The following is a 26,714-nucleotide window of genomic DNA, read 5'->3' on the forward strand; positions in this document are numbered from 1 at the left end:
CTCCACCTGCCACTGCACTGAGCGTGTTGCGGTACCATTGGCGACCGGTGCTGTGGCATCAACAGGCGCCGTGGTGATGAGCCATGCAGTGGCACCGGCAACATGATGGGGACCCCGACCAAGGATATCCCCCTAGAACTGTCCCTGGCCAATCGGCCTGGTACAATGTCTCGGTGCCCAGATCTGTCCTCTCAAGGGGTGGGCAACATCAGGAGAGACAGCAGGCCCAGAGCTGCCTGGAATGCCTCAGGTGTGGACAGGATGGCCAGGTGCCTAGACCCCCTTCCAGTGCTCGGAATGGGTAGAAGAGCCCGGGAAGGGCTGGGAGATTCAGGGGAGAGGCCACCACCACTCATGACTGAGGGGGGAACACGAACGGCCCGTCTCAGTTCTCGCTTCATTGTTTGACCCCAACTTGCTTCATTGGCGAGGGGAACTCCCTCATCATTGTGGCTCTTCCTGCACCGCTTCTTCAGGGCCGGCGACAGGGAGCGGTACCAAGAAGAACCCAGTGCTGATGCCAGTGCCAGGGGCACATTTCTTGACGATGACACTGTACTCAACGTCAATTCAGAACAGCTGGGGTTGGACATCAGTCTGAGTGCCGATTCCATGAGAAGGGCCCTTAATCGGATATCTCGGACCTTCTTCGTGAAGGGTTTGAAATTCCTACAAATCCAGCACTTCACTTTTCTTGTATATTTTCCTTGCCCAGATACTTGAGGCAACTCTGGTGAGGGTCGGTCATGGGCATTGGTTTCTTACAGGCTTCGCAAAGCTTGAAGCTTGGGGAGCAGGGCATGCCCCGAACCCCTGGCTGTTCCAGGTAAACAGACAGTCCTTAAAGAACTAACACACCCTACAACTACTAAACTTAGCTAAAAGTGGTAACTTTAACTGCAAATATATATACAATATAGAGGGGGAAAAAAACCACTGGGAAGCTGCTTGCCGGTGCAAGGATGTTCCAGCACCATCACAGGTGGTAAGAAGGAACTGAGAGGGAGGCAGGGCCCTATATACCGGTGCATTCGAGCACCACTGTAGAGGACACCAGAGCCAGCCCCTATGGATACCACTGAGGGGAAAAGTTCTCCAACACCGATGCATGTGGCATGCACACATACCTAGCGTGGAATGGACATGAGCAAGCACTCGAAGAAGAACTGTGACTTGGACTGGAGCTCAGATTCTGAAGCCTGGGTGTGTGAGGGTGGAAGGCTTCAGATCCTGAATTGCAACTTCAAAGCACAGTCTATATAGCTATTTTTAGAGCATCACATCAGCCTCATTAGGCTACATCTGTTGACCCAGCTGGGAGCCTCACTTGCTCACTCCAGAATTCTGATCTAGAGGTCAGAATAAAGGAATGGAATCCAGTGCTTCTCTAGTTCCAAGATCCAACTGAGCTGACTCACTATGTAACCTCAGGAAAGCTATTTTATTTCCTTGTGCCTCAGTCACTCCAGATGGAAAATTGTTTCAAAAAAGAACCTGCCCAATGAAAAGCACACACTGTACAAGTTGTATTTTCATGGAGAAAAGTTAAAAGACTACAGCATTTGCATGACGATTCAACATCTCAAACAGAAAAGTAGAAGACAAGAACAGCTAAGTATTGTATGGTACAACGATCCTAAACAGGACCTAAAGATAGATTAAGATAGCACACTGTTCAACGCATCAGAAAACATATATCCTAGAGATGTTATCTAAAAAATTAGAGGACGTCTTTTGATTTATATTGTCAATAGATCAAGCTATGTAGGAGATGCACAGTAAGACAACTCAAAGGGTGTGGATGAGGGCCTGGTCTACACTAGGAAATACAAAATGGGAATGACTGCCTAGGAATAACACCCAGTTCTCCCAACACTTCTATTAGACTTAGTGCCTCTGATTTGTGCCTGAAGCATGAGGAAAAATAAGATGCATATGCAACTAATAGGGAAATTAGTTCACAGTTCATTAGGTTTTAACCTTTTCTCTTTAGAGCTCAACTAAAACACGCATCCATTTGGTTTTTGTCGCTGAAGAGTGCAGAAGGATGTGGCTTTCTCCAAAGCAATAGTGACATAGTTCAAATACTCTGAAATCTCCTGCCAAAAAGTAATGGAGATTTTGCTGTACGGAAATTTATGGGAAGGAATCCTGCCTTAATATAAGGGTGTGGGTGATATAATAGATCTACCTCTATCGCTTCTTACACAGCTAAACTATTCTATATTTGTACAGTTAATGGATTAAGTGCAACGTGTTTCTGCCGATGCCCGCAACATGAAAGAGAATCCCAAGACCACACAAAAGAAACAAGATTCTGGAGCTTGCGATATGAAAAAACCTAAAGGTTGGCGAGGAATTCTTCCAAGTGATTTGAACAAAAGATTTGGGGTGATGGCTATAATTAGGCTGGAGCTCTTTTTAGCTAGATGGGGGGAAAAAATCACTGGGTATAAAGCGAGGGGAAAAGGTTTTAAAAAAGATATGGAGTGCCTACCCTGAAACATGTGCCCTCCCACCAACTTGCAGCAACACACAATTCAATTTATTATTTGCCATGGTGTTTGCACAGAAAGTGCCCTAAAAAGTAGGCTTGAATTTCATTAAATCCATCTAGCTACTGCTAACCACTGCCACCTTCTCAGCATTCTGATGAAAGAACTGGGACCTCAGCTAGGAGCATGATCTAACCTGATTGACACTAGTAAACCCCAAGCAGTGGGCATAACGGCAGAAGTCTACAACATATGGATTCTCTTCCCCATAGCATTAGCACTGGATGACTTACCACCTATTAATTCCACCAAAGAATTCTGCTGTTAGAAGCCTGTGTGTACCACAAGGCTGAATCTTGATCTTACATTAGCATGGCATGTATCGAACAAACATGATGTGATGTATCCATGCATAAGATACAAGACCAGACCACTGTCAGTGTTTGGGACCATATAAAGTTGAACTTTCTATAGAACCCTATTAACTCCAAAAACTACACAGGAGACTGGACATCCTTGCTAAGTTCATTTAGAAAAAGACCTTAGAATTTTTGGCACATTTCCAAGAAAGAGGAAAAACAATGAAAAATTAATATTTAAAATACTGCAGCAGAAACAAGACAGTTATCTTTTCAATCAAGTATTCATTTGCCAAAACTCTGTTGTTTTGTTTACATGTGCTTGTGCAGAACTGTATCCTTTGAACAAAGTTATTCTTTCATTGGATCAAATTTCTATTGTGCTTCACTTGATATTTTTCTTCTATCATGCCTGTTATTAGAACATGCATTTATTTAAGTGTAGTTGCGCTCAGAAAAACAAACCAATAAAATGGCACCATGTAATTTGACATATCTGCCCCAAGTGTCCTTTGAGGCACACCTGTTTACTTTAGTGACAAAGACAAGCTAAATCCTGTTAGCAATACAGAAGCAATTCAGTTATGGAAGAGTGGTTTGAATTCTGTTCTGCCTCATACAAAAGTGTCAGCAAAGCAACTGCATAATATCTTCTACTGGCAATTGTAAGGTAAGAGGCAGGAAAACACTATTATAAAAAAAAACACAGATTGAGTTAGATCAGAACCAAGACTGGAAGTTAGAAAAGTTGTTATTATCAACAACAGAACACATCAATTTACTAAGGAAGTAAATATGGACACCTACAATGTAATTTTCAGACACTTTTTGCACTTTAAGTGTTTGAGTATCTGTGAATATTCACACTCCTAGAATGTGTTTGAGGGTGCTGTTCTAAGGTGGAACCACTCATAACAGCACCTGTTGGAATGCTCATGTGTCCTCTCCCATCCCTTCCTTCTCTATTCTTGAGGGATTTCAGGGCAAGGCTATAAAAAGGGATGTGGCATGCCAGCCATCTTTCTTCCTTCCAGCTGATGGCCATGAACCCCTTCAGGTCCACTGGATCCAGATCCTCTGTAATAACCCTGACCCCGGCACTAGCACCTGCAGCAGCTGCATAGAATGCTGCCCTAAGGAGAGAGGCAGACAAGGAGAAGGCAGCTCAAGCTGGGGAGGTGGCTCAGAATCCATTCAAAGGGGGCAGATGGAAAAAGATGTTAGAAAAGGAGGGAACCAGAAGAATCAAGATGCTGAGCTAGCAGATGAACCAGAGCTGGGGTAGGAGGTGAGATGACAAAATAAAAGAATAGAAGAAAAAACAGTAGTGATCTGGTAAGCGAGAAGGAGGAAAGAAGGAAAATAGGAAAGGTTTCAGGTCAGGAGAACGGGGGAAAAAAACAAACAAACCTGGGTAATATGAACAGACACTATTAGAGAAAGGAAGTAGAGGGAAATAAAATCTACAGACGTACCAGAGAGAGAGTAGCAACGGAAAAAACTAAAAGGAAATATGATTAGTGAAAAGGGGAATTGATCAATAAGCTGTGTTAGATGAAAACAGATCCTGAAAACAGTACATGAGAAGCCCACCTACAAACGAACTAAAGTATCTGAACAGAGAGAATGACTGTTTGAACGTCAATTGAAAGATTCAAAGGTGCCTAACATGGACAAGTGAGAGCCCACTAGGATGAAGAAACCTCACTTGTGGATAAACTGGGTGAAAAGAACATCACACTTACAGGAGCACTTCAAACTGAAGAGAAGCAAAGAAGAGGACAGCAAGAGTGGAGCTGGACTTACAGTCAAGGAGAGGAAAAGTTGGTTCTTCCCTGAAGTGACATTATATTATGCTAAGTAATCTCTTTTGTTCTTTCTAACAACACTCTATTTGGTATTAACTGCAGAGTGAGGAAGAGTATCTGTACAAGCTTGCAAAGGTTAAATATACTGATAACCTAGAGTTTATGATGATGAAATAGAAAGTACTTGGTAATGATCTATATTATTTATCCTCTTGGTACAATTTTTGGATTTTCCCTTATAAAATTCTAAAAATGTTAATTTATCCCTTTTGTCTTAGTTTGCCTCTGCTTCTCCTCCCAGTTACATTGACCTGACTAGGCTTGGCTATGATGCTTCTTAGGGAGAAGGTAGCAATGCTTTATCACCTAAGAACAATACTAAAAACAAACAAGAACCCAAGATTATTTTAAAGTATGTTGTTTTTCAGGTTAGATTACTTAGTTCAAATTTTGGTTCCAACCACTGAATCCACAGCAGATATAAAAACTCAGAGAACTGGCTTCAAGAAGCACTTCTCTAGTCCACTAGTCTTTCCGGCATCAGATGCCCACATCAGATGCCTGGTGTGCCCCAAAGGGACACTCTCCTCACAGTGCTCAATTTGCAGCACTTTTACCCTGAGGGCCTGGCAAGAAGTGCCCAGGATACAAGTTTTATATTGCAAGAAGCTTTAGCTGCAAAACCCCTCACAGGACTCTGGATGTAAGAAAGATTAAAAGACCACAGAAACAAAGAAAACTAAGAATGGATTGCAAAAGGGACCAATCTCTGCACCAAGTGTCTGGATCCAAGATGCTCAGAGGTTCAGATCCAGAGTTCTGGGAGATAGACTCTGCATATTCACACCCATGAGGTGTACTCTTGGGTGCAGCTCTGATGGTGGAACCTTCTCAGAGCAGTACCCATTACAGTGTTCATGCGCCCTTCCTACCTCTCTCCATTCTTGAATGTTCTGAGGGTGATGTTGTTATAAAAGGGGTATGTGGCATCCTAGCCACCTCCATTCCTTCCACTGCTTCTTCAGGTCTAGGATTCTATTAGGACTTTGAGGAAGAGGGGAAGGTGCTTGAGGAGTGTGCTTATGCAGAGCCCATTTCAAAGAACTCCAGTTACAGGAAACTATTATTTAGTAGCATCATCATCGTGCATAGGAACCCTAGTCATGATCAAGACCCCATTGTTCAAGGTACTGTACAAACACAGAACAAAAAAACCCTTCCCCAAAGATCTTACAACCCATCTGTGAGGAGATGGTGTGTCCCTTATGGATGTCTGCCTATGAAATGAAGAGACTAGGAGACATTCTTAATTCCTTGGTTTTGTTAAGATTGTAAGCCAAAATTCTTTTTGCATTCTTGGTGTGCAGCTCTGACTCCCCTATATGAGCATGAGGTCTAGGAAACAATACTAGAAGATTCATTGTTGGATTAAGGTGAGTATGACCCAAAGCAACCAAAAGTTACAGGTTAGGGCATTAGTATCTGTTTAGTGAGTCCAAACAACAGTACTGGGCAAGTTTTTCCAAGCTCTATCCTAATTAAAAACGTAAGCTACTAAACAGACTGAAGAAATGTCTTTCTGTAACAGTGATAATGTTGTAGAAGGGTAACATAACTCTGCTAAACCATTACTAAAACACAACCACACAAAGCCCTTCCCAAGCTAGCTTCAAGTAGCTACTGAAATATACATAACCTTAACTTACAATATAAATGCCAGCAGGATAAATCTTCTGCTATTAGCTTTCTGACTGTTGTACACCAGAGCATAAACTCCCTTCCGCACTAAAAGTTACTATTCTACATAGCCTGTCATTACTATTCCTAATTCACTTAGTCAGATGCAGCATTGAAGCCTTTTTTAAAAACAAATTAAGCAAGTTTCTGCCTGCCTAGTGGCAGTCATTAACAAGTCGCCTGAAGTAAATACCAAAGACAGTGATCCACTCAGATCTCACAAACTAAGTTGAGCAACCTTATCAGATGGTAATCCGAGAAAATATAAATGGGCTGCAGGAAGTGATGCTGCTGATTCAAGAGAGGGTGTTCTTCCTGTTGTGACAGTGCTGAAACAAAGACCAGCATAGTAGGTATATCGAGATGAAATGCCATTTATAAGATGAGACTTAAAACAAAGTTCTGATGAAATTGTGTTTATCTCATTGTATGAGTAATGATGTTAATCCAGATGATCTGCCTTATTCTTTTCTGCCTCCCTAAACGCCACCTGCTGTATTAATTGACGAGTTATGTTTAACTTATTTTGCAGGGGAGTGTTGCTGCGCATTGTTAAACATACCGAAGTGCTACATTCCAGTAGTTGAAGGAGCATGTGAGAGGACACCTATCTAAAATATAAGGTATTTAAAACGTAAGTTTTACTATTGCGATGGGAGGTCCTATGATCTACAACCTGCAATGAGGTAACTTATGATATTTCCACCGAGTATCTAAAGGGCTTCCATTGCCAGCTTCCTACCTCTGCTGGGACAAAGCCCTCTTTCTGCACAAAGAACAGGACACCAGCTGAGGGCCTCTAGTGATCTGAATTTTTACAGACAATACAAGGCCATAAAATGGAGAGGAAAAGGCAATGCAGAACATCTTTATTTGTATCATGATATTGCCTGACCAGTCAAGAACAGGGCCTCATTTTGACAGGCCCTGTAAAAATCAGCATAATAGATAAGCTGTTTGGGGGAATAGATCAAGTCTAGACAAGCCAGACATAGGTTAGGGGAAACGGAGGTAATATACAAGCAGAGTGAACAGTGAAAAGAATGACTTTTTGATAGTGTTATGTTTGTTTGCAGTAGCCGTGCTGGTCCAAAGATATGAGACACACAAGGTGGATGAGGTAATATATTTTATTGGACCAATTTCTATTGGTGGAAAAGACAAGTTTTTGAGATCCACAGAGCTGAATAAGAGCTCTGTGGAGCTCAAAAGCTTGTGTCTTCCACCAAGAGAAGTTGGTCCATGTCCCACAACCCACCCTACAGGCAGGAAGCTGGTGGTGGGGTTTTGTTAGCAGAGGACTGGTTAAATGGAAAGAGAGGAAGGCAGGTGAGCAGGGTCAGAGGCATGATAGGAGGCATCAGTTGTCTTCACTGTAAAAAAAAAAAAAAAAGTGTGGTTAGCTATCCTGCTGTAAAAACATAGTGGAGACAAGGCAATGAAGTTTTATCATGTGGTCAACCCTTGGCAGGGGAGATATAGTGCTGACCTTGCTTAGCTACTTAGCCATGAATGTTAAAAGTGCCTTGTACCCACTTAGGTTTTTACAGAGAGAGAAATGGAGGTTACTTACTTGGAACTTGAAGTTCCTTGTGATGTGTGATCCCTAACTGCATTACACATGAGGGTACACATGCATGCCACGTGCCAGATTCTGGAAATTCTAACAAGCAGTGTCCCTTGGCCTGCCCGTGCACAGTATATCTCCTCATGTTGCCAAGCAAGGGCATAAGAGGCAGTGTGAGGCAACCCCTCCTGTTCCTCCTATTACCACGAATACAATAAGATCCGAAGCAGAGTGGATGGAGGGTGGGTAGTGGAATACAGATAGGGACCACACATGTCAAAGAATTTCCTGTTACAGATAAGTAACCTCTATTTCTTCTTCTTCGAATGTTGGCCCCTATGTGTATTTCAACCAGTGCTCAGACGAAAAGGGTGCAAGGAAGTCAGCAGTAAAGATGCTTGTGGGGCTGCAGATCCCACTGCTGCATCCACAGGAGAGGCTTGAGCTAGCACGTCTAGCCAATGTCTGAATGGAGCTCCAGGCAGCTGCCCTCCATATGCCTTCCTGCAGGGATACTGTAGAGGGGGCTTACAAAGGAGCAAGATGGGCCTACATTATGTAGCACTCTGCTGTGTGCAAATTAGAAACACTGCAGCAATTTCCCTTCAGTTAAAAATGGATTAAATATGAAACAATCACCACAACAGTAGCCCTGGTTATTTAGTTTAATATTAAATTCAAGTTTGTATGGTCTTCACACTGAGTTGAGCAAATGGGCCAGTTCACACCTCAAGTAGCTAACACAGGCTGTCTGCTGATCCACGGAGGCCACTGCATCACTGTACACTCCATTCATGTTTTCAAGGTTATATTCAAAGCCACAAGGGGCCAGAAAGTTTTTTATATGAAAGCTTAGATTATGGAGCATAACACTGTGGCAAATTCCACATTTACAGAATCACAGAGTACAAAGTACACTGACTGCATGGTAACATCGGTCGTGCCATATTTTGTCTTGTGGAATAGGCCCACTGGGTACTACAGAAGCTGTGAAAGACCAAATGCAAAGTAAAAAGTTCCATGGTAACAAGCCCATTTTCAGATAGTAAACATCCCAGCTGGTAGATATTCCTGTACACACGTCTGTCAAATACCTAGCAGTAAATTAGGGAGTAAAGTTTTTACACCACCATAACATTGTCTCAATTGTTCCATTCACTAATCATCTCTTTCTCCCAACCCTTTATTGCAGGTTATAGAACAGTAAGCAGAAAGGGAGGTGAAACAAAGTTCAACTATTTCTGAAAGAGCAAAGGAGAGAGGTGATAACACCAAACTGTTAAGACGAAGATGAAGGCAAGACGGAGTGCGATAAAAAGTGGGTTGTAAAGCCAAGTCCATAACAGGAAGCCCCAACATTAACAAAAAATTAAAAATTAAAAAACAGTAGCAGCTGGAAAAAAGTCACCTAAGCAATGGTAACAGCAAAAAGCATAAATATCAGAAGAGAAGTTAGATAAAAGCAATATTAAAGGAAAAGAGTAATGTAAAAGAAGAATGTGAAAGCAGGAGGATGAAGCAAGAGGAAGGGTTGGAAACAAAAGACTGCTACCACCAAGCCCCACACAGGCCTTATGTAAAAATCAAGATGTTAGATATCAAGCATGTGATTTTTTACATGCATTTGTTCATATAAGAAATCTGAAGAACTTCCACAGACATTTAAATGTAGTACCTCAGTTGAAATTTCATCTGAAACATTTGGGATCCTAATCTGGATGTCTGTAAAGGTATTTTTATAGAGGAAATCCAAGGAAACAGACACGTCCAGAATAATCAAGATGAGTGCTGGAAATTAGATACATGACCTTACCATCACTGGTCAAACTCGAGACCTTAGTGCAAATCTGGGGGAGGGGAACTAGGTACTGAATGACAAAGCATGATTAACATTTGTACATTAAGCATCCAAGCTATGATTGTAACGTTTGTAACGTTAAGATCGATCTGTAATTAAAAGTTTTCCCACTGCAAGTCAAATGATCCCATATTTACTTTCAAGTTTTAATTCGGTTTCAAATGACTAAACCAAGCAGTGTTCTTCTGATTGGCTGTTTGTCTCAATTTTGTTGAAGCCTTCCCCTACAGGTACATGGTTCGGAGAGAGTCATCAAGTAAAACACTAAAACCAGGGTGTTGAACAGCTCAGAGGATAAGAAATATTAATGGGATATGGAGCCCTTTTGGCTTCAGGTGTTCAAATCTAGCCTAATTTAGTGGTAACTGAAAATGTTTATCATCTGATGACTCTTGGGCCTATGCAAAATAAGCTGGTGGTCTCCTTGGGTATGTCCACACAGCCCACAGAAGTAAACCTCCAAGCCCAGGTCTACAGACAAGGGTAGCAGGACTTGCACTAGGGCTTTAAAAATAGATGTATAGACAATGCTTTCAATTTGCAGCTCAAGTTCTGAAACCTAGAGAGGGAAGTGGGCTTCAAAGCCTGAGCTGCAACTTCAGAGCACGGTCTACACAGCTATTTTTGGAGGGCTAGCATGAGCCTGTGCCTGTTCCCCTGGGTTTCAAGGCTTACTTCTGCAGGCTATGTAGACATACATTTAAGTTCCAAGCAAACCGGTATCTATGTTGAAATACTAACAAACTGAAATAACTGGTACCGTTTGTCTCCAAAACCAAGAATTCCATGGGCATCAAAGAATGAGCCATGCCAACTCTTAAGAGGTCCTTCCTCGTGAGAATTAAAGCACATTGCAGTGCCATGTGGGGAACCTTGTCCTATTATTGCCCACCTTCTGTGGATACAAAACTACCTTTCCCAGTACTATCACTGCAACATTTTTCACCAGCACTAAGCTTTAAAATATAATTATAAAGACTCCTTCTGACCATCTTTTTAAAAATGGAGTGTGTATAACTGCACCACTTGTCCCTGGCACAAAGTTTCTTGTTAGCCTGCTCCTGAGAAATACCTGTATTCTCTTCCCCAATACCAACACAAAACAAGCCCAGGTCTGAACTGTTTGTGCTGTCAAAACACTCGCCTATTACCTGGTATGTTACATTTGCTGCCAAGCTGCAAACAAAACAAAACAAAAAACCACACCATAAACAAAAAAACAGCATTATGGTATTTAAGTCACATTTTAAAAGGTAAAAATGTAGCAGCATTTTATTAAACCCATGCTTACCATCACTCCTATTTATTGTATGAGGTGCCAATTAAGGATATTGCAAGGAAGATTTTCAAAGGCATAAAAGGCAGCTAGCTACCTAACTCCCATTAACTTTTCATGAGACTGATGCCCAACTGCTCTGGGACTCCAAAAATATCCCAAGATGTCTCTTTTTTCTGGCTAACTAGTAACCCTACCTAATACAGTTGATCACCCTTAGAATTGGAGAATTTACTAGCTAGCCAGCCTTGCAATTATAACAAAGGAGATTACAAGAAATCCACTGCAGAACACAATACCCCAATTTCCAGGAATGCAATCCCTCAACAAATCAACATGTCCCTTCTGACCTTCTCATCCATTTCCTACAGACATTAAGGCAGTTTAACCAATCAAAGTAAATCAGCTGCCCTCCCTACTGATGGATCCCAGAATCAAGAGTCTTCAATTATACACTGTTATTCAAACATAGCATAATCCATCATGCTAAGAATATTAAAGGTTTACTTTTGCAATTCTGTCTTTGTGGTTTCGCCTAAATTAGTAACTATCCAGTTTAAAGTACAGCTGCAATTTGCATGTTCATTATCTCATGCCATTATGAGAAATTCAGATGGAAGAGTCTTATCAATACAAATGTAGAGGAACTTTGCCAAGGTACTTGGAATCCCAAATTTAGTCTGCTGTATCTGAATATCCTGGAGTGTGCTGCTTACCCTTTGTTTCCCCTCCTTGACCTACCTAAACTTCTCTTTTAAGCCCTCCTTGATCCCCATCAGATCTTTGTCCAATCCTCTGCATTTCATTAAAATTGCTCCGACACACCAAAAATCGAAGACTTCATCCTGAACTACAATTTCTTCGCTACCATAGACACTCTTTGCTTTCCTCCAAACTCTACACTCTTGGTTTCCAGAGCTGTGCTCTTACCTTGCTGAGCATCTCCCTTAATAGCCAGTTTCTCACTCTCCCTGCTATCAGCTGGCATTCCCGAGGTTCTGGTCTTGGTCCTTTCTTTGTATGTCACCACAGCCCCCTTCCTCTATTCCCATTACTTGAAATACAGGATTGTTTCCTAAATTTACCTCTCTAACCTTGACCTCTCAGCCAAAATTTCTCTTCTCTATTTGTCTCAAACTCTTGGTGTTCAGCTGCCTTCTAAACCATTTTTTCCCCAAAAGCAAATTTGTTTCCTTCCTGTCTCTCTCCTCCGCTTTCTTCCCTCTCTATTAACACCTCCGACCCAGACCATAATTTTAATGTAATCGTGCTTCCCTCCTCATCCGCCAAAACTATAAACCTGATCCAGGTACTCAGTATTCTACTGTGCATAATGGCAAAAGCAAAAGCATTGATTGTATCTGACCTGCTGAAAGCTCTAGCAAAAGAAAAGTCTGTACACTGACAGAACATTTTAACAAATATGAAAGTCGGGATTTATTTTCCAGTATAATTTCACCTGCTTTGAACAGGAACCGCAGACGCTTTGATAAATTAACTGAAAGGCTGTCTGATTTCACTGTAGTTTTAAAAGAAAACAAAAACATTTTGTACCTTTCCAAAAAGAAACACTTAAGTAAATCACAACAGATACTCTGACCCTACTCCAAGAAACAATACACTAAGGCAGGCTAGGGTAGTTTGGGGCTAGCTTTCCTCTCCATCACACCTAGGCCACTGTGATGCGGTGTACCAGCCTTCATTGCCCCCTGCTGGCGGTCCCACTGCTCTGCTACACCTCACCCCAGGAAACAGAAATGAGGGAGGCAAAGCGCAGCAAAGGTGAGTCCTCCAGCTCTGCCCAGAGAGACTTCACTAGAACAGCCCCTCTTGGAAGCTGAGAGAGACCTGGTCCTCCAAGGGCTAGCAACAGCCAATCAGTGCCCAAAAGACTCAGATAAAAGGAGCTGCAGAGGTCAGTTCCTGGATGGGACATGGGGGAAAAAACAAGAATGCTCCTCTCTGGCCTGGAGATAGAGAAGAACCTGAGGATGCTGGCCCTGAGATAGGCTGGAGATAAAAAGGGGCGTAAAAGAAGAGGCCCAGGGAAATAGCAGAGACAGATTGGAATAAGCACTACATGGCTGCTGTGCATAGGGTCTGCAAGTTGGAACTGGTTCCGCTACCAGTCACAGGTAAGCCCCAAGAAGGGGATAGGCCTTACTGGGATACTAAACAAAAAGGGCCAAATTTAAAGGGGCCAGAACCAGGTTTGAAGATCCTCGTAAGGACAAATAGACGGTTTAATTATTGAATTCCAATACCCCGGAAAGGGTTCATTTGGACTTTGTGATTTGGGCCGAGGGCCAAGTCACTGAAGACCCAATCAAGGTTGGCCAGCAGCCTGCAGAGAGGCATCAGGGAGAGAAAAGGACAGATACCATAGCCCACAACTTGAAAGAGCTCCAGACGTGAGTGCTCCATCACAGTCACAAAAAGATAATTTTGTTAAGACTCTAATCCTCTCTAACCTGAATAGATATAAAATACATATAAAAGTCATGAAACAGGAGAAAGAAAAATTCATTATGAAGGGATGGAATGTGTCTCATTCATACACACAAGAGCACATTCTTAGTTTTCATAATGTACTCTATTGTGCTCAGAGTATACTTCATCTTGGATGGCATTTCCTAGTTTTTAAACTACCTTCAGCTACAATAAAAAAATTGTTTTAATAGTTTGAGTCTGGATGTGTAAATATTAGTAGAAGTTCTCTCTCTAATTTAGCAAATTATTTGGTCTGGTAAAATTCACTGCTCTGTCTGTGCAGGCATGCAGTCAAATTGCCTAAGGTGAACAGCTTCCAGTGAGCGTGCAATTCTGAAGGAGAAAAGAACTGACAGGCGAGAAGAACTTTCTAGATATCTCCCCACACTCACTCCTTCCCAGCTATATAAATGCAGTTCTCTGACAGTGTTTATGCAGCTCTCAGTTTCAGCATTTCATAGGTCCCATGAAGCTCGCTAGCACAAAACAAACAAAGAATGAAGGCAAAACTGATGAGATCTACAGATCAAAAGCAGCACAACTAGCATGAAGGGAAGTGTACTTTTCTTTAAAAAAATACACCAAGAAAACATCCCTCACTCTTAAGTTAATGAATAATACACATACTCAGTCTATATTTTTAGGGAAAGCACATTTTATCTTTAGCCAACTGAATCCTTTTAATTCAGGCATCAGCATGATTGAAAGTGATTTTTTACAGTATTGCCACATTTTAATTGCCTTTAAATTCTCTTTGTTTCTAGCCCTTATAAAAACCTCCCACGATGTTTCAGTCACTAATCACAATGTTCCTAACATTAAAATGTAAATGCCTTCATCTAAATAGTTAAATGCTAGAGTTTGTTATTAAATTATTTTACCAAACCAAAGTCCAAAGAGGGAAGCACTAGCTTTAAAAATGGATGAAAGTTCTGTGTCATAATCCTGGAGGAATACTAGGAGTTTAACGGGGAAGTAACTTCTGTTTTAAAGAATGGTAAAAAATATAGCCATGCTCTCTTAAATCCAAATCCAATCCACTCTAAGGTGGAAATATTAGAACACTGAAGTCTTCAAATATTTTACAACAAACAACTGGAAAAGTGAATGTATCAGAATGGTTAAAAAACAGAAATCTGAAAAAGTGTAGCATTTGCCACTGAACAGCCCATTCCTTTCCACCCTTTCCAACAGCAGATACTTTCTGCTCAGACGCTGGAATTTACTTTAGCAACAAACCCACTGGGAAGTCATAGGTCTATTTAGTTCTTCCTGACAGACTGACTTTCTCCAGATGCTGCTCCTAGTGTCTCATCTTTTCTTCCATCCTTCCTTTTTTCATTCAAATTATGTATTCTTCATCACCTTCTCCAGACTGTGCTCTGGCTACAAGTGACAGAAACTAGTTTGCATTAGAAATTAAAGGTATATGTCTATACTGAAATGTAAGCCCTGGCTCAGATTTAGGCTCAAGCCCAACCCCCACTTTCACCTACACACAATTCTGTCTTTCTCACTCAACTGACATTTCTGCTCCTGAAACTGCACTGTCAATATCTCCTCATGTGCTGCAATTCTGTCTTCGTGCTCTGCAGCCTGTCTGTGCCTTTCCATTTGCTATGAACCCTTTTCCCTTTGGTACTGCTTTGCTTGTTGGCTCTGTCCAGTATGTCCACCTTAAGTTCTTCAGAGAAACGCTTCTATGACAGTTTGAAATCCCAGCTGGAGTATGGCCAAGCTACTGAGATACAAGGGCCAGCAGAGATTGAAGGACCTGAAAGCAGACATCAAACAGTACATTACTATTGTTTCAGTGCTTCAAAAAAGGGTCAGTATATCTGCAGAGAAGAGTGCCTTGTAGAATCTCAAGGCCAAAAATTTTACAGAGTACCACTGTGCTTCAGTATATTGTGAAAGGAACGCGTCCATTGTATTGTGAATGCGTCCAGTATATTGTGAAAGGAACGCGTCCATTTCTCAGACACTCAGTTGAGTAAATCAGAGTGAAAAGAGAGCACAAACAATGGGAGGTTAAAATTTATAAATGCTCTGTGTTTAAAAATTGTAGCTCTGGGGAGGAGGAGGGATACAGCTTACTACTTAAGCCTTCTCTAGCCTTTCAGGCACTTTTTGGAGGACATAATTCTGGAGGTTAGTCAGCAGGGAACAAAGCCCGGAGCATTCTGGGGCTCACATATCTCCCATCCAGCACTCTTCTACTGCCTTCTGCCTTCACCATATCACAGGACGTACCATGGATTTATAAAGCAGCAATATGATAGTGTCTCTTATTATCTATCCCTTTCCTAAGGATTCCCAACATTCAGCTTTTGAGACTACTGCTGCACATTGAGTAGATGTTTTCAGAGAACTATCCGCAAATGACTCCAAAGATCTTGTTCCTGAGTGGTAATAGCTAATTTATACACCATCATTTCATATGTACTATTAGGATTATGTTTCTCAATGTGCATTACTTTGCATTTATCAACATTGAATTTCATCTGTCATTTTGTTGCCCAGACACCCAGTTTTGTGAGATCCCTTCGTAACTCTTCGCAGTCTGCTTTGAACTTAACTATCTTGAGCAGTTTTGTATCATCTGCAAATTTTGCCTCCTCACTGTTTACCCCTTTTCCCAGATCATTTATGAATATGTTGAACAGTACTGGTCCCAGTACAGACCCGTGGGGGACACCACTATTTACCTTTCTCCATTCTGAAAGCTGACCATTTATTCCTACCCTTTGTTTCCTACCTTTTAACCAGTTACTGATCCAGGAGAGGACCTTTCCTCTTATCCCATGACAGCTTACTTTGCTTAAGAGCCTTTGGTGAAGGACTTTGTCAAAGGCTTTCTGAAAATTTAAGTATATTATATCCACTAGAACACCTTTGTCCATATGCTTGACGATGCCCTTAAAGAATTCTAGTAGATTGGTGAGGCATGATTTCCCTTTACAAAAACAGCGTTGACTCTTCCGCAACAAATCGAGGTATTTCCAGTAGAGATAGGGAGAGGTTAGTACAATTATACAAGGTGTTGGTCAGATCTCATCTGAAATAGTGTGCGCACTTCTGGTCTCCCATGTTTAAAAAAGATTAATTCAAAACTGGACAAGACGCAGAGAAGGCTACTAGGATGATCCGAGGAATGGAAAGCATGCCTTATGAGAAGAGACTCAAAGAGCTTAGCTTGGTTAGCCTCACGAAGAGAAGGCTGATGGGAGATATGATTGCTCTCTATAAATGCATCAGAGGAACATATAACAGGGAGGGAGAAGAGTTATTTAAGTACAGCACCAATGTGGACACAAGAACAAATGGATATAAAATGGCCATCAGGAAGTTTAGACTTGAATTTAGACAAAGGTTTCTAACCATCAGGGAGTGAAGTTCTGGAACAGCCGTCCCAGGGGGGCAAGAAACGTAGGTGGCTTCAAGACTGAGCTAAATAAGTATGGAGGGGATGGTATGATGGGACAGCCTAATTTGGTAATTGACTGATCTTTTGACCACTAGCAGTAAATATGCCCAATTGGCTGTGATGGGATGTTAGCTGGGGTGGGTTCTGAGTTACTCCAGAGATTTCTTTCTGGGTGTCTGGCTGGTGAGTCTTGCCCACATGCTCAGAGTTTAACTGATCACCATATTTAGGGTCGGAGAGGAATTTTCCCCCACGGCAGATTGGCTTAGGCCCTGTGGGTTTTTCGCCTTCCTCTGCAGCATAGGGCATGGGTCACTTGCTGGTGGATTCTCTGTACCTCGAAGTCTTTAAATCATTATTTGAGGACTTCAATAACTCAGTGTTAGGTTAGGGGTCTATTACAAGAGTGGGTGGGTGAAATTCTGTGGCCTGCATTGTGCAGGAGCTCAGACTAGATGATCATATTGGTCCCTTCTGACCTAATAGTCTATGAGTCTAAATCATGTTCATCTATGTGAATTTTGAATAATAAAGATAAACATAGGATACAGCACAACTGGGAAGTTGTTTCCAAATTTACTGTCAGAGGTGCATTCACAGGCAAACAGCTCACCTAAGGTTTCACAAAGCTTGTAAAGAGCACAGCAAGCCACAATAATATAGACACTTCTGTAAACCACTCCAATGAGATGTCAATCTGCCAAATGCATATTCAACCACCATTCTACACCTACTGAGAGTATAATTAATCTTCTTTTGCCAAGCCTTCTGAGATCAGGGAATGATATCATATGCCAAGGCAAAAGGGGATTTGTAGGGTCCCTAGAATAATAGTGGGGATAGTAACTCCATTTATAACAATGTCATTTGGTGGAAAGTGTCCCAGCCTGACCACAGAAGTAGACTCCCAATCAATAACTTTTCCAGAACAGCCCACGTTGGCATCCATAAATCAGTCTCTATGGTCCACAAGGGCCTGCGTAACAATGGAGTAGTACCCTTCACAATTTATGTACTCATGTGTTCCTTGATTAGGGTGGAACCATGGGCAGAGGAGTCCCATAAACAGCTCCAGCATAGTTTGGAAACCCCATTCTCTCAAAACTAGCAGGGACTTCAGGGATATTGTTTATGCCCACCACCATTGCTTAAATCACATGCCTGATGGCAGAGGTTTCTGAGGTAATCGCTTTACCCTCAGTTGCCTTTGCAGCATCAAGATGGATAGCAACGGACTTGTTGCAGCCTGGGGTAGACAACTTCCTGATGGTTACGGCAACTGGCAAGGCAGCCCTTGTGCATGTGTCATGACGCTGGAGAGCTGGAGCAAGCTGCTCACCAAGCTCCAGAAACGTAGCTTTCTGCTTGAGAAAGGTCAAGACCCCTGCCTGTCAACTGAGGTTCACATGACGACGTGATCCCACCAGTCTGTGCTTGTGGCCCTGCTCCAGAAGTGCTGGTTTAAGTAGGGGGCATCAGCAACTATACCAAGAGTCAGATTGAGTTTGCTATGTCTGTATCATCCTCATTCTCCAACAGCAGGAGAAATGATTAAATCATTTCTTTAAGGCAAGACCGTGCATCTCCTTTCTGCAGTTATACTGCTCTCACTGGCACTGCTACTATTGCTTGCCTATTTTGGCTGCAGTATTTCAATCTCAGCAGGATCCTTGTCATAAAAAGGATTTGGAACTACCAGTACTTTTTTTCCTGATATTTTAAAACACGAGGTGCTCTGTCTCTTTTCATTGGTTTCTTAGAACAGAGTTCAACTTGTCTATCTACTTTCCTGCAACTCAGCACAACCTCACAACATCTCTCTAACCTATCAAATACTGGGACAACCATCACTTATTCTAATGTGTTAAGTCAGTGGTTCTCAACCTTTCCAGACTACTGTACCCTTTTCAGGAGTCTGATTTGTCTTGTGTACACTAAGTCACTTAAAAACTACTTGCTTACAAAATCTGACATAAAGCAAAAGTGTCAGCACACTATTAGTAAAAAATTGCTTACTGTCTCATTTTTACCATGTAATTATAAAATAAATTGATTGCAATATATTGTACTTTCATTTCAGTGCGATACTTGAGCTGTTTTTCACTTGTGAGCTTTGTCTGAAGCCCAAGCTCCATCGCCCAGGGCTGAAACATGAAACTTAGCTTCATGAAGACCTGTCGCGTGGGGACCCAGGCAACTGCCCTGTGTGGCACTCCCTAATGCCATCCCTGCACTTGCAATCACCCTAAACTCGCCCCATCACCCCCCTGGGCAGTGCAACCCCCAGATTGAGAAACACTGCTCTAGATGAGTTGAGTACCCCCTGGAAGACTTCTGCGTACCCCTAGGGGTATATGTATCCCTGTTTGAGAACCACTGTGTTAAGTAATAAAAATTCTATTTAATAAGCTTAAACCACTCCATCCAAACACCATATGCCTGAACTAGGGTTCTAGTTCTGTGACTAACAGGACTTGCTTTATGCCAGTGCCTAATACTATCTGGCTAGCTAAGCCTTTATGCCAGCAACATGATCAGTGCACTACAGGGTTAAACACTTTAGCCTAACCCATCTTTATGTCAGCATTGAGTAACTATCCTGAAGACTTTCACTGTCACAAAGCAAACATTTGCGCTGCAGATCTGCAGTCTATATAAACTTATTATACCAAATACCATCATTCTGCATCATCTGCCATTTCTATGCAACAGCTATAGGCACATGGCGCATTTAACTCACTGATCCCTCACTTCACCCACCTAAAATAGGAAGCATAACCGAGAGATAGATAAATTCTATAGCAATGACACCTGGAAGTAATCAAACCACAAGAGCCAGACAGCATTTCTCTGTCAGGGGGGAGGTAGGATTTATCCACAGCACATTCTAACTGGCATTTTTACAGGGGTCTGAGGAAGTTAGGTGCCTAATTTCACATTGAATTAGGCACATAACCCCCTGAGACTGTTTTACAAATCTTAGCCTCTAGCTTTGCACATTTTTGGTCTTGCAGGCAAGCCTACAGTTTTCATCCTTTTTAAATGGGCTCTGAAAGTTTTGGGGCTTTTTTTAGCCACATTAATATATTTAGCAGTGCTGTCATCTCTTCAGTTTTCACACTTCCAAACATGGCACTATAGTTTAAAGATTTCATATCTTCTCCGTGTCTCCATTCCATTATTTATTTTGCAGAGGCTCTCAAATAAGTGTGTTAAGGGATCCTCACTAGTTATTCTAAACCAACAACAATTCGTAGGAGGCAAGTCAATGGAAATGACCCATGTTGACAAGATAAAAGTCTCACACCACTGCAAAATAAATGCTAAAACAATAATATTTGCAAGCCAAGAGAAAAAATTGAAAGCCAGTGACTTATAGTGAATGATTACCTTCTTTTTAGATACATATTTCAAAATGTGCATAGATCTGCAGTTCCATCTTTCTTCACTAAAACCTCTAAGTCCTACAGCATTTATACCTTCAAGTATGCCTTAATACATACTAGCTAATTTTTCAGTGTTGTACCACTGCACTTGTATACTTCTCGGGTGCAGAATCCCCTAGACCAGTGTTTCTCAATTGGGGTTCCGCGGAACCCTGGAGTTCCGTGGGAACACAATTAGGGTTCTCCGCGCTGCCGAAAAAGGGAAGATGTCCCGGATTTTTCGGCGGGGGGTATCGAGTGTAAGTGTAATTTAATCGAGAAGTGCTGACCTAGTTGTTTGTATATAATTTGTTTATGGCCGCATATGTAAAAATACTGTTCAGAGTTTGGGGGTTCCACAATTATTTATCGAGTTCAAAAGGGTTCCGTGGCCAAATTTAATTGAGAAACACTGCCCTAGACTTTATAACTCACTAGCTCAGCTATTCCCAAACTTTATTGGTTCACCTACCACCTTCTTAAAAAATGGTGTTTGAAGTACAACGTGCAAATTTCTTCTTTTTGTGCACATTTATTTTAGGCCTCAATAGGCTGAAGTATTTCTGAACTCTTAAATAAACTAGATGAATATGGAAGCCTAAAGTGTTAGATTGTAACAGGGTTTTTTTTAAACATCTTGGGGTTTTAGACAGTAAATCAAAAAGCAGCAGCAATTATTATGTCTATTATGTTACTCAAATTATAAAAAACAATGAAATGTCAAATGGTATTTTGATATATTTTAATAAGCCACTAAATTAAGTCAGACATGATTTTTTAATTTGTCTAATTTGAAATTTCTGCTAATTCTAATCTAGATTATTGTTGAACATGAGTCAAAACGTACTTTGTTTACTTTTTACAAAGTTTAATCAAGAAAAATACTAAACATTTTGAGTAGCTCAGAGAAGATTTTTAAAATGCCATTAATGAGAAGGATGTGCTTGCTTCACAGAATATACAGTAGTTGCTATATGTTTGACTAAAGATCACAAGATCACCTAAGATCCAGTTCTATACTGAGGTTTGTCCTATATTTGTTTTTGATAGCAATCAGGGCAAAATGTCTTGAAGACACACAGTGCTGAAGGGCATCAAAAATCCCAAAATTCCTTAGCTATCAGGCTAAACTCCTCTCTCCTCCTTAACCACAAGTTACTGAGCTGCGCATTGTTGAATTCAAGCTTGAGTGCCCCATCCTATGACAGTTTAATCAAGTTTTCCTTCTCCTTTGACAGGAAGCCATCTGGCCTGTCTTCTATTGACAACAGATCCTTGATTCTTACCTGGGCACCAGGTAGCTTCAGCTCCAATTCACCCATGTTCCAAGGCTTCACGTTCCCAGCTCCCCATGAGCCAGGGAGCTTCGTCAGTCCCATTGCAGGCCTTAGTCTCACTAGACATTCTTTCCCACAGGCCTCCTCCTGCCTTGGTTATTGGACTCAACTCCTTCCCCCTTCATTAAAGGATTGCACTGCCCTCCTTCTTGAAGCTGTGTCGTGATTCAAGTAGGCTTCCCCAGCCCACCAGCATCCAAGTTCCAGCCCCACTCTGCAGACACTCCTGTGGTCCTTGGATTCTCATACTGGAACCCCCTCCCTCCTCCTTGGTGCTAGTCTGTGATTCAGGCAGGCTTCCCCAGCACACCAATAGGAACATAAGAATGGCCATACTGGGTCAGACCAATGGTCCATCGAGCCCAGTATTTATCATCCAACAGTGACCAGAGCCAGATGCTTCAGAGGGAATGAACAGAAGAGAGCAATCATCAAGTGATGCATCCCGTTGTCCAATCCCAGCATCCAGCGGTCAGAGGCGTAGGGAGACTCAAAGCCTGGCTAACAGCCATTGATGGACCATGAACTTATCTAATTCTTTTTTGAATCAGGTTATACTTTTGGCCTTCACAACATCCCCTCGCAAGTAGTTCCACAGATCGACTGTTCGTTGTCTGAAGTAGTACTTCCTGTTTTTTGTTTTAAACCTGCTGCCTATTAATTTTATTAGGTCACTTCTGCTTCTTGTGTTATGTGAAGAGGCAAACAACACTTCATTATTCACTTTCTTCTCACCGCTCATGCTTTAATAAACCTCTATCATATCCCCCCTACTCATCTCTTTTCCAAGATAAACAATCTCAGTCTTTTTAATCTCTCCTCATACCTCTAATCATTTTTGTTGCACTTCTCTGTTGCCCCTCTCCCAACTCTAATATACCTTTTTTTGAGATGGAGCGACCAGATCTGCATGCAATATTCAAAGTGTGGGTGTTTCATGGCTTTATATAGTGGCATTATAATATTTTCTGTCTTACTAGCTATCTCTTTCCTAATGGTTCCTAATATTCCATTAGCTTTTTTGACTGCCATTTCACACAGAGAGGAGATTTTCAGAGAACTATCCACACTGAGCCCAAGATCTCTTTCTTGAGTGGTAAGAGATAATTCAGACCCCATCAGCTTCTCTCCTGACTCAATGCTCCCCTGAAATTCTCCCCTCCAGGCTATCTACCCTCTACTCCTCCTAGGCATCACCTACCTGCTAAGTGTTACCATGTTAAGGAGATATCTACCTGATTTGCTCTCTTGAATACCTGTTTCCTTAAAGAACCATGTCATGGAACAGAGGTTGGCTAGCCTCAGGTTCTATTCATTTAAAGGGGACAGACTACCCTGTTACAGGGTCCCACTTATAACAATTTCACATACCACAATTTGGGAACCCCTGCACTAGCTTTAGCATCATGCACTTCATCATACATTTTTATAAGCTCTGCAGGACTTTCCTTGAAATGTTAGAGTTGCACTCATTTAGGCCAGGCTCTTGGCCCTGCTTCACATTGCCGCTGTCACGCACTTAGCAAGCTGCAAACTCGCACCAGGGAGATGGTATGCTATACTACACTAGATTTAGATCACACTACCCTATAGGAAAACAGACAGTTTTTCTTTTGTGTCCTATCAGAGGATCTCTCTTGGTTGCTAAGAAACTACAATTTTATTCCATTATAAATCATTTAAAGCAGCTCAGCAGATACAGTTTTAGTAGGCGGACAGAAACGTTCCATTTTACCAGGAGCACCTCACATGCAGCATAGGACATTAAATACCTCAAACTCCTTGAGATACAGCTGCTTTCTGAATTTTTGTGATTTAATGCTATGGGTCTTGACATTGCAAACTGCATTTAACTGAAGACACTGGCCTGTCTATTGACTGTTTTAATAGTACTTCCACTTAATGAACTGGTTATGCTATTAAGAGCAGGTTCAGAAGGACCATCAGAGACTTTAAGTGGGGTGATTGATCCAAAGAATCATGTTTTCACAGTAGCAATTAGCACAAGTATACTGTTCAAATTAAATACTTTCTGCCAAGATATAACTATATAAAGTGGTAACTGCTGAACTCTCTTTCACCTATAGCCATACGAACTCTCTGTTTTTCTTACAGAAAGGCACTAGTTTTCCAAATCTACTTTCCATACCCCAGTAATCAGCAGATCCCATTGTTTCATTGCTCCAATGATTAGGCCTGGTCTACACTACAGAGTTAGGTCGACATAAGGCAGCTTACATAAAATCATAGAAGATTAGGGTTGGAAGGCATCTCAGGAGGTCACCTAGTCCAACCCCAACTAACTCATCCCAGCCATCTGTGTAGGGATCTACACTAAAATGTAGCTCCCACCACTGTAACTCACCCACTACACTGGTTTAATAATTTCACCTCTGGGAAAGGAATAGCACTGAGGTCGACATAGTTAGGTTGATGCAGTGTCAGTGTAGAGTAGACAATGCATTGCTTCCATTGGCAGTTGTTGCCTTTCAGAAGCCATCACACAATGCCCCTCACTGACAGTTACATCGGTGCAAGCGCCCCCGGTGAGGACAGGCACTGCCGACACAAGCAGTGTAGTGTGGACATGCAAAAGCAATTTAATTACTGCAACGGCTGTATTTTGGTTAGGTCAACTTAATTTTGTAGTGTAGACTTGCCATAAGTGTCAAAGAGATGAGGGCATCCAACATGCACACCTGCATGTCTGTGCCTTACTCATTACACAGTCAAATCAAATTAATTCTGCTATCCACTCACCATCGCGATTCACTACTGTCCTGCCTCACTGTTTCATACGCCCCGGAGGGCTGGTCTACACTGCCTGCGGTCGATGGGAGATACACAAACTACACAAAGTAGCTTATGTATCTCCCGTTGACACACCACGGTATCTGCACAACGCTGTGTCGACAGGTGACACCCTCCCACCGACGCAGCCTTACGCCCTTGGGGACATGGACTAAGACCAGAGAGCCCATCTCTCATCAACCAAACGCGTCTACACGAGGCGCTCAATCGATCCCGCTGCATCCATCACTGGGGGCCAGCAGTGTAGACACCCGCTCAGACACAGGCAGGCTTGCCGGCCTTGCCACCCAGCCTCCCCCACAGTGCGCTGCGCACCCCTCCCAGCAGGGCACGCCTCCCACCCCCTCGCTGCCGCCTACACTCCCCGCACCCCCATTGCTCTCCCGCCCCCACCTCCACTTCTCCCTCCCCCCACGGCCATAGGCAGCAGCTCCTGCCCCACACCAGTCCGCCCCCACCACGGCCACACTCCTCCCCCTCCCCCTCCAGCCACCCCCCCCCCCCCCGGGCTCCGCCCCAGCAACACCGACCCTGCCCGCCCCTCACCCTGCCCCCGCCCCACGCACGGGGCTGGCGCGCTCCCCCCGCCGCTCCCCCTCAGCCCCGCGCCCGCTCACCGTTCTGCGCTGCGGCGGGGCCCGGCATGAGGCTGGCGGCGGCCAGCAACAAGCCGAGCACGAGGGGCAGCGGCCCGGGGCCCGACATCCTCCTCTCAGGCCAGGCACGGCGCGACGCGGGCCGGGGGCGAGACGAGGCGAGACCGGCTCCGACCGGCTCCGTCCTTCTGCCTCAGACCGCCTGTACCTACCGCAGCGCTCACCCTCGCGAGACTTCGGGGAGGGAGGGAGGGGGCGAAGCTCCGCCCCCGAAACGGAGCGGCCTGCTCACGTGACGGGCTTGGGCGGCAGTGAGTCACCTGCGTCACGTGACGACGGGCCGTGAACCTGCCCGTGCTCAGAGCCCCCCGCCGCAGCCGCTTCGTGCCCCGCCCCCTCCTAGCTGAGCCGTGTAGCGCCGCCCCCGCTCCCCGCGCCTGCTCGGCGTTGTTATAGCGACCGGGAGCGGCTGGGACCAGTCCCCAGGGCCTGGTGCTGAGCGAGCACAGCGCGGGGGAGGCGGGGGCTGGTGAATGAGGCCTAACCATTGTCGTGCACCTGCGCGGGGCGAGGGGGTTGTACAGCACCGAGAGCCCCGGGTCTGGATGGCCGGCCGGGCCTCGGCCAGGGAAATGCAGCGCAGCAGCTGCGGGGTCCCTCGGGGCATGGCCCTCACTCACTCCGTGTGTGTGTGTGTGTGTTGGTGTGTGTGTACACACACAGACACACACGGGCTGCTGAGCTGATTCCATGGCACGGCCTCCCCGCCACACTCCGCTCCCAGGCTCACCTGTGCGGGCAGAGCTCCAGGGCAGAGCTAGAGGAAGAGGTGCGCTGTGTGCCCGGTCCGGCTCCCTCCCACCCCAGTGGGGCCTCTAGGGGAAAGAACAAGGAGATGCAGCCGGACGGACGCTACATCACCTTTCCTGCTAGGCCTGCCCTGCCCTGGAACTCCAGGGTCAGAGAGTAACTGGCAAAGAAAGCCCTGCTAGCATGACTCCGCCAGCGCTGTTCTGACAACAGACTTGAAGAGACAGAGCACAGAGGGCCTGATTCTCCACTGACCTGCACCTTGTGCAGTCACTGAAACCTGTGAAAAATGAGTGTTAATGCTACTATTCTGTGTTTGTACAGTGCCTAGCACGATGGGGCTATGGTAAGAAAAGTCATAATAATCGCATTCTCATCAGTAATCCCTTCATGGAGGATCCTGGGGACAACTGCCGATTTAGGAAACTCAAGCAGTCTGACTCCAATGGAGCTGCACCTCATTGGGGAGTCAGAAAAGGGGCCAGACAGCCCAGGTAGGGGTATAGGAGCTAGACTTCTCTCACTGTCACCAGCTACATACAGTGCCAAAGGTGCATTACATCTCTCCATCCTGAAACTCTACCAACACCCTCCCTCGGTGCCAGAGCAGCAGTTGGTGGTGCTGTAGTAGCTAGCTTTACACCATCTGAGAACTTCCCCTGCCCTGCCTGGGGTATTCTCAGCTAGCCAGTAACAGATGGAGTCCAGCTCCTTTGCA

At 43.6% G+C, this 26,714-nt stretch overlaps 1 protein-coding gene across 1 annotated transcript in view; it reads right to left on the bottom strand.

Annotated features, from left to right (window-relative positions):
- NPTN (neuroplastin) overlaps nt 1-25,411 on the bottom strand; it is a 92,083-nt gene extending 66,672 nt beyond the window's left edge. The window contains exon 1 of the mRNA XM_067543188.1: nt 25,208-25,411. Within this exon, the coding sequence (XP_067399289.1) occupies nt 25,208-25,295 (88 nt within the window). The 5' untranslated portion in view covers nt 25,296-25,411. The remainder of the gene's footprint in view (nt 1-25,207) is intronic.
- Between the last annotated feature and the right edge of the window lie 1,303 nt (nt 25,412-26,714).

The sequence above is a fragment of the Emydura macquarii genome, unplaced genomic scaffold (genome assembly GCF_026122565.2).
Source record: "Emydura macquarii macquarii isolate MOO-44397 ecotype Brisbane River unplaced genomic scaffold, CSIRO-AGI_Emac_v2 contig_799, whole genome shotgun sequence".
In the NCBI taxonomy this organism is placed as follows: domain Eukaryota; kingdom Metazoa; phylum Chordata; order Testudines; family Chelidae; genus Emydura; species Emydura macquarii.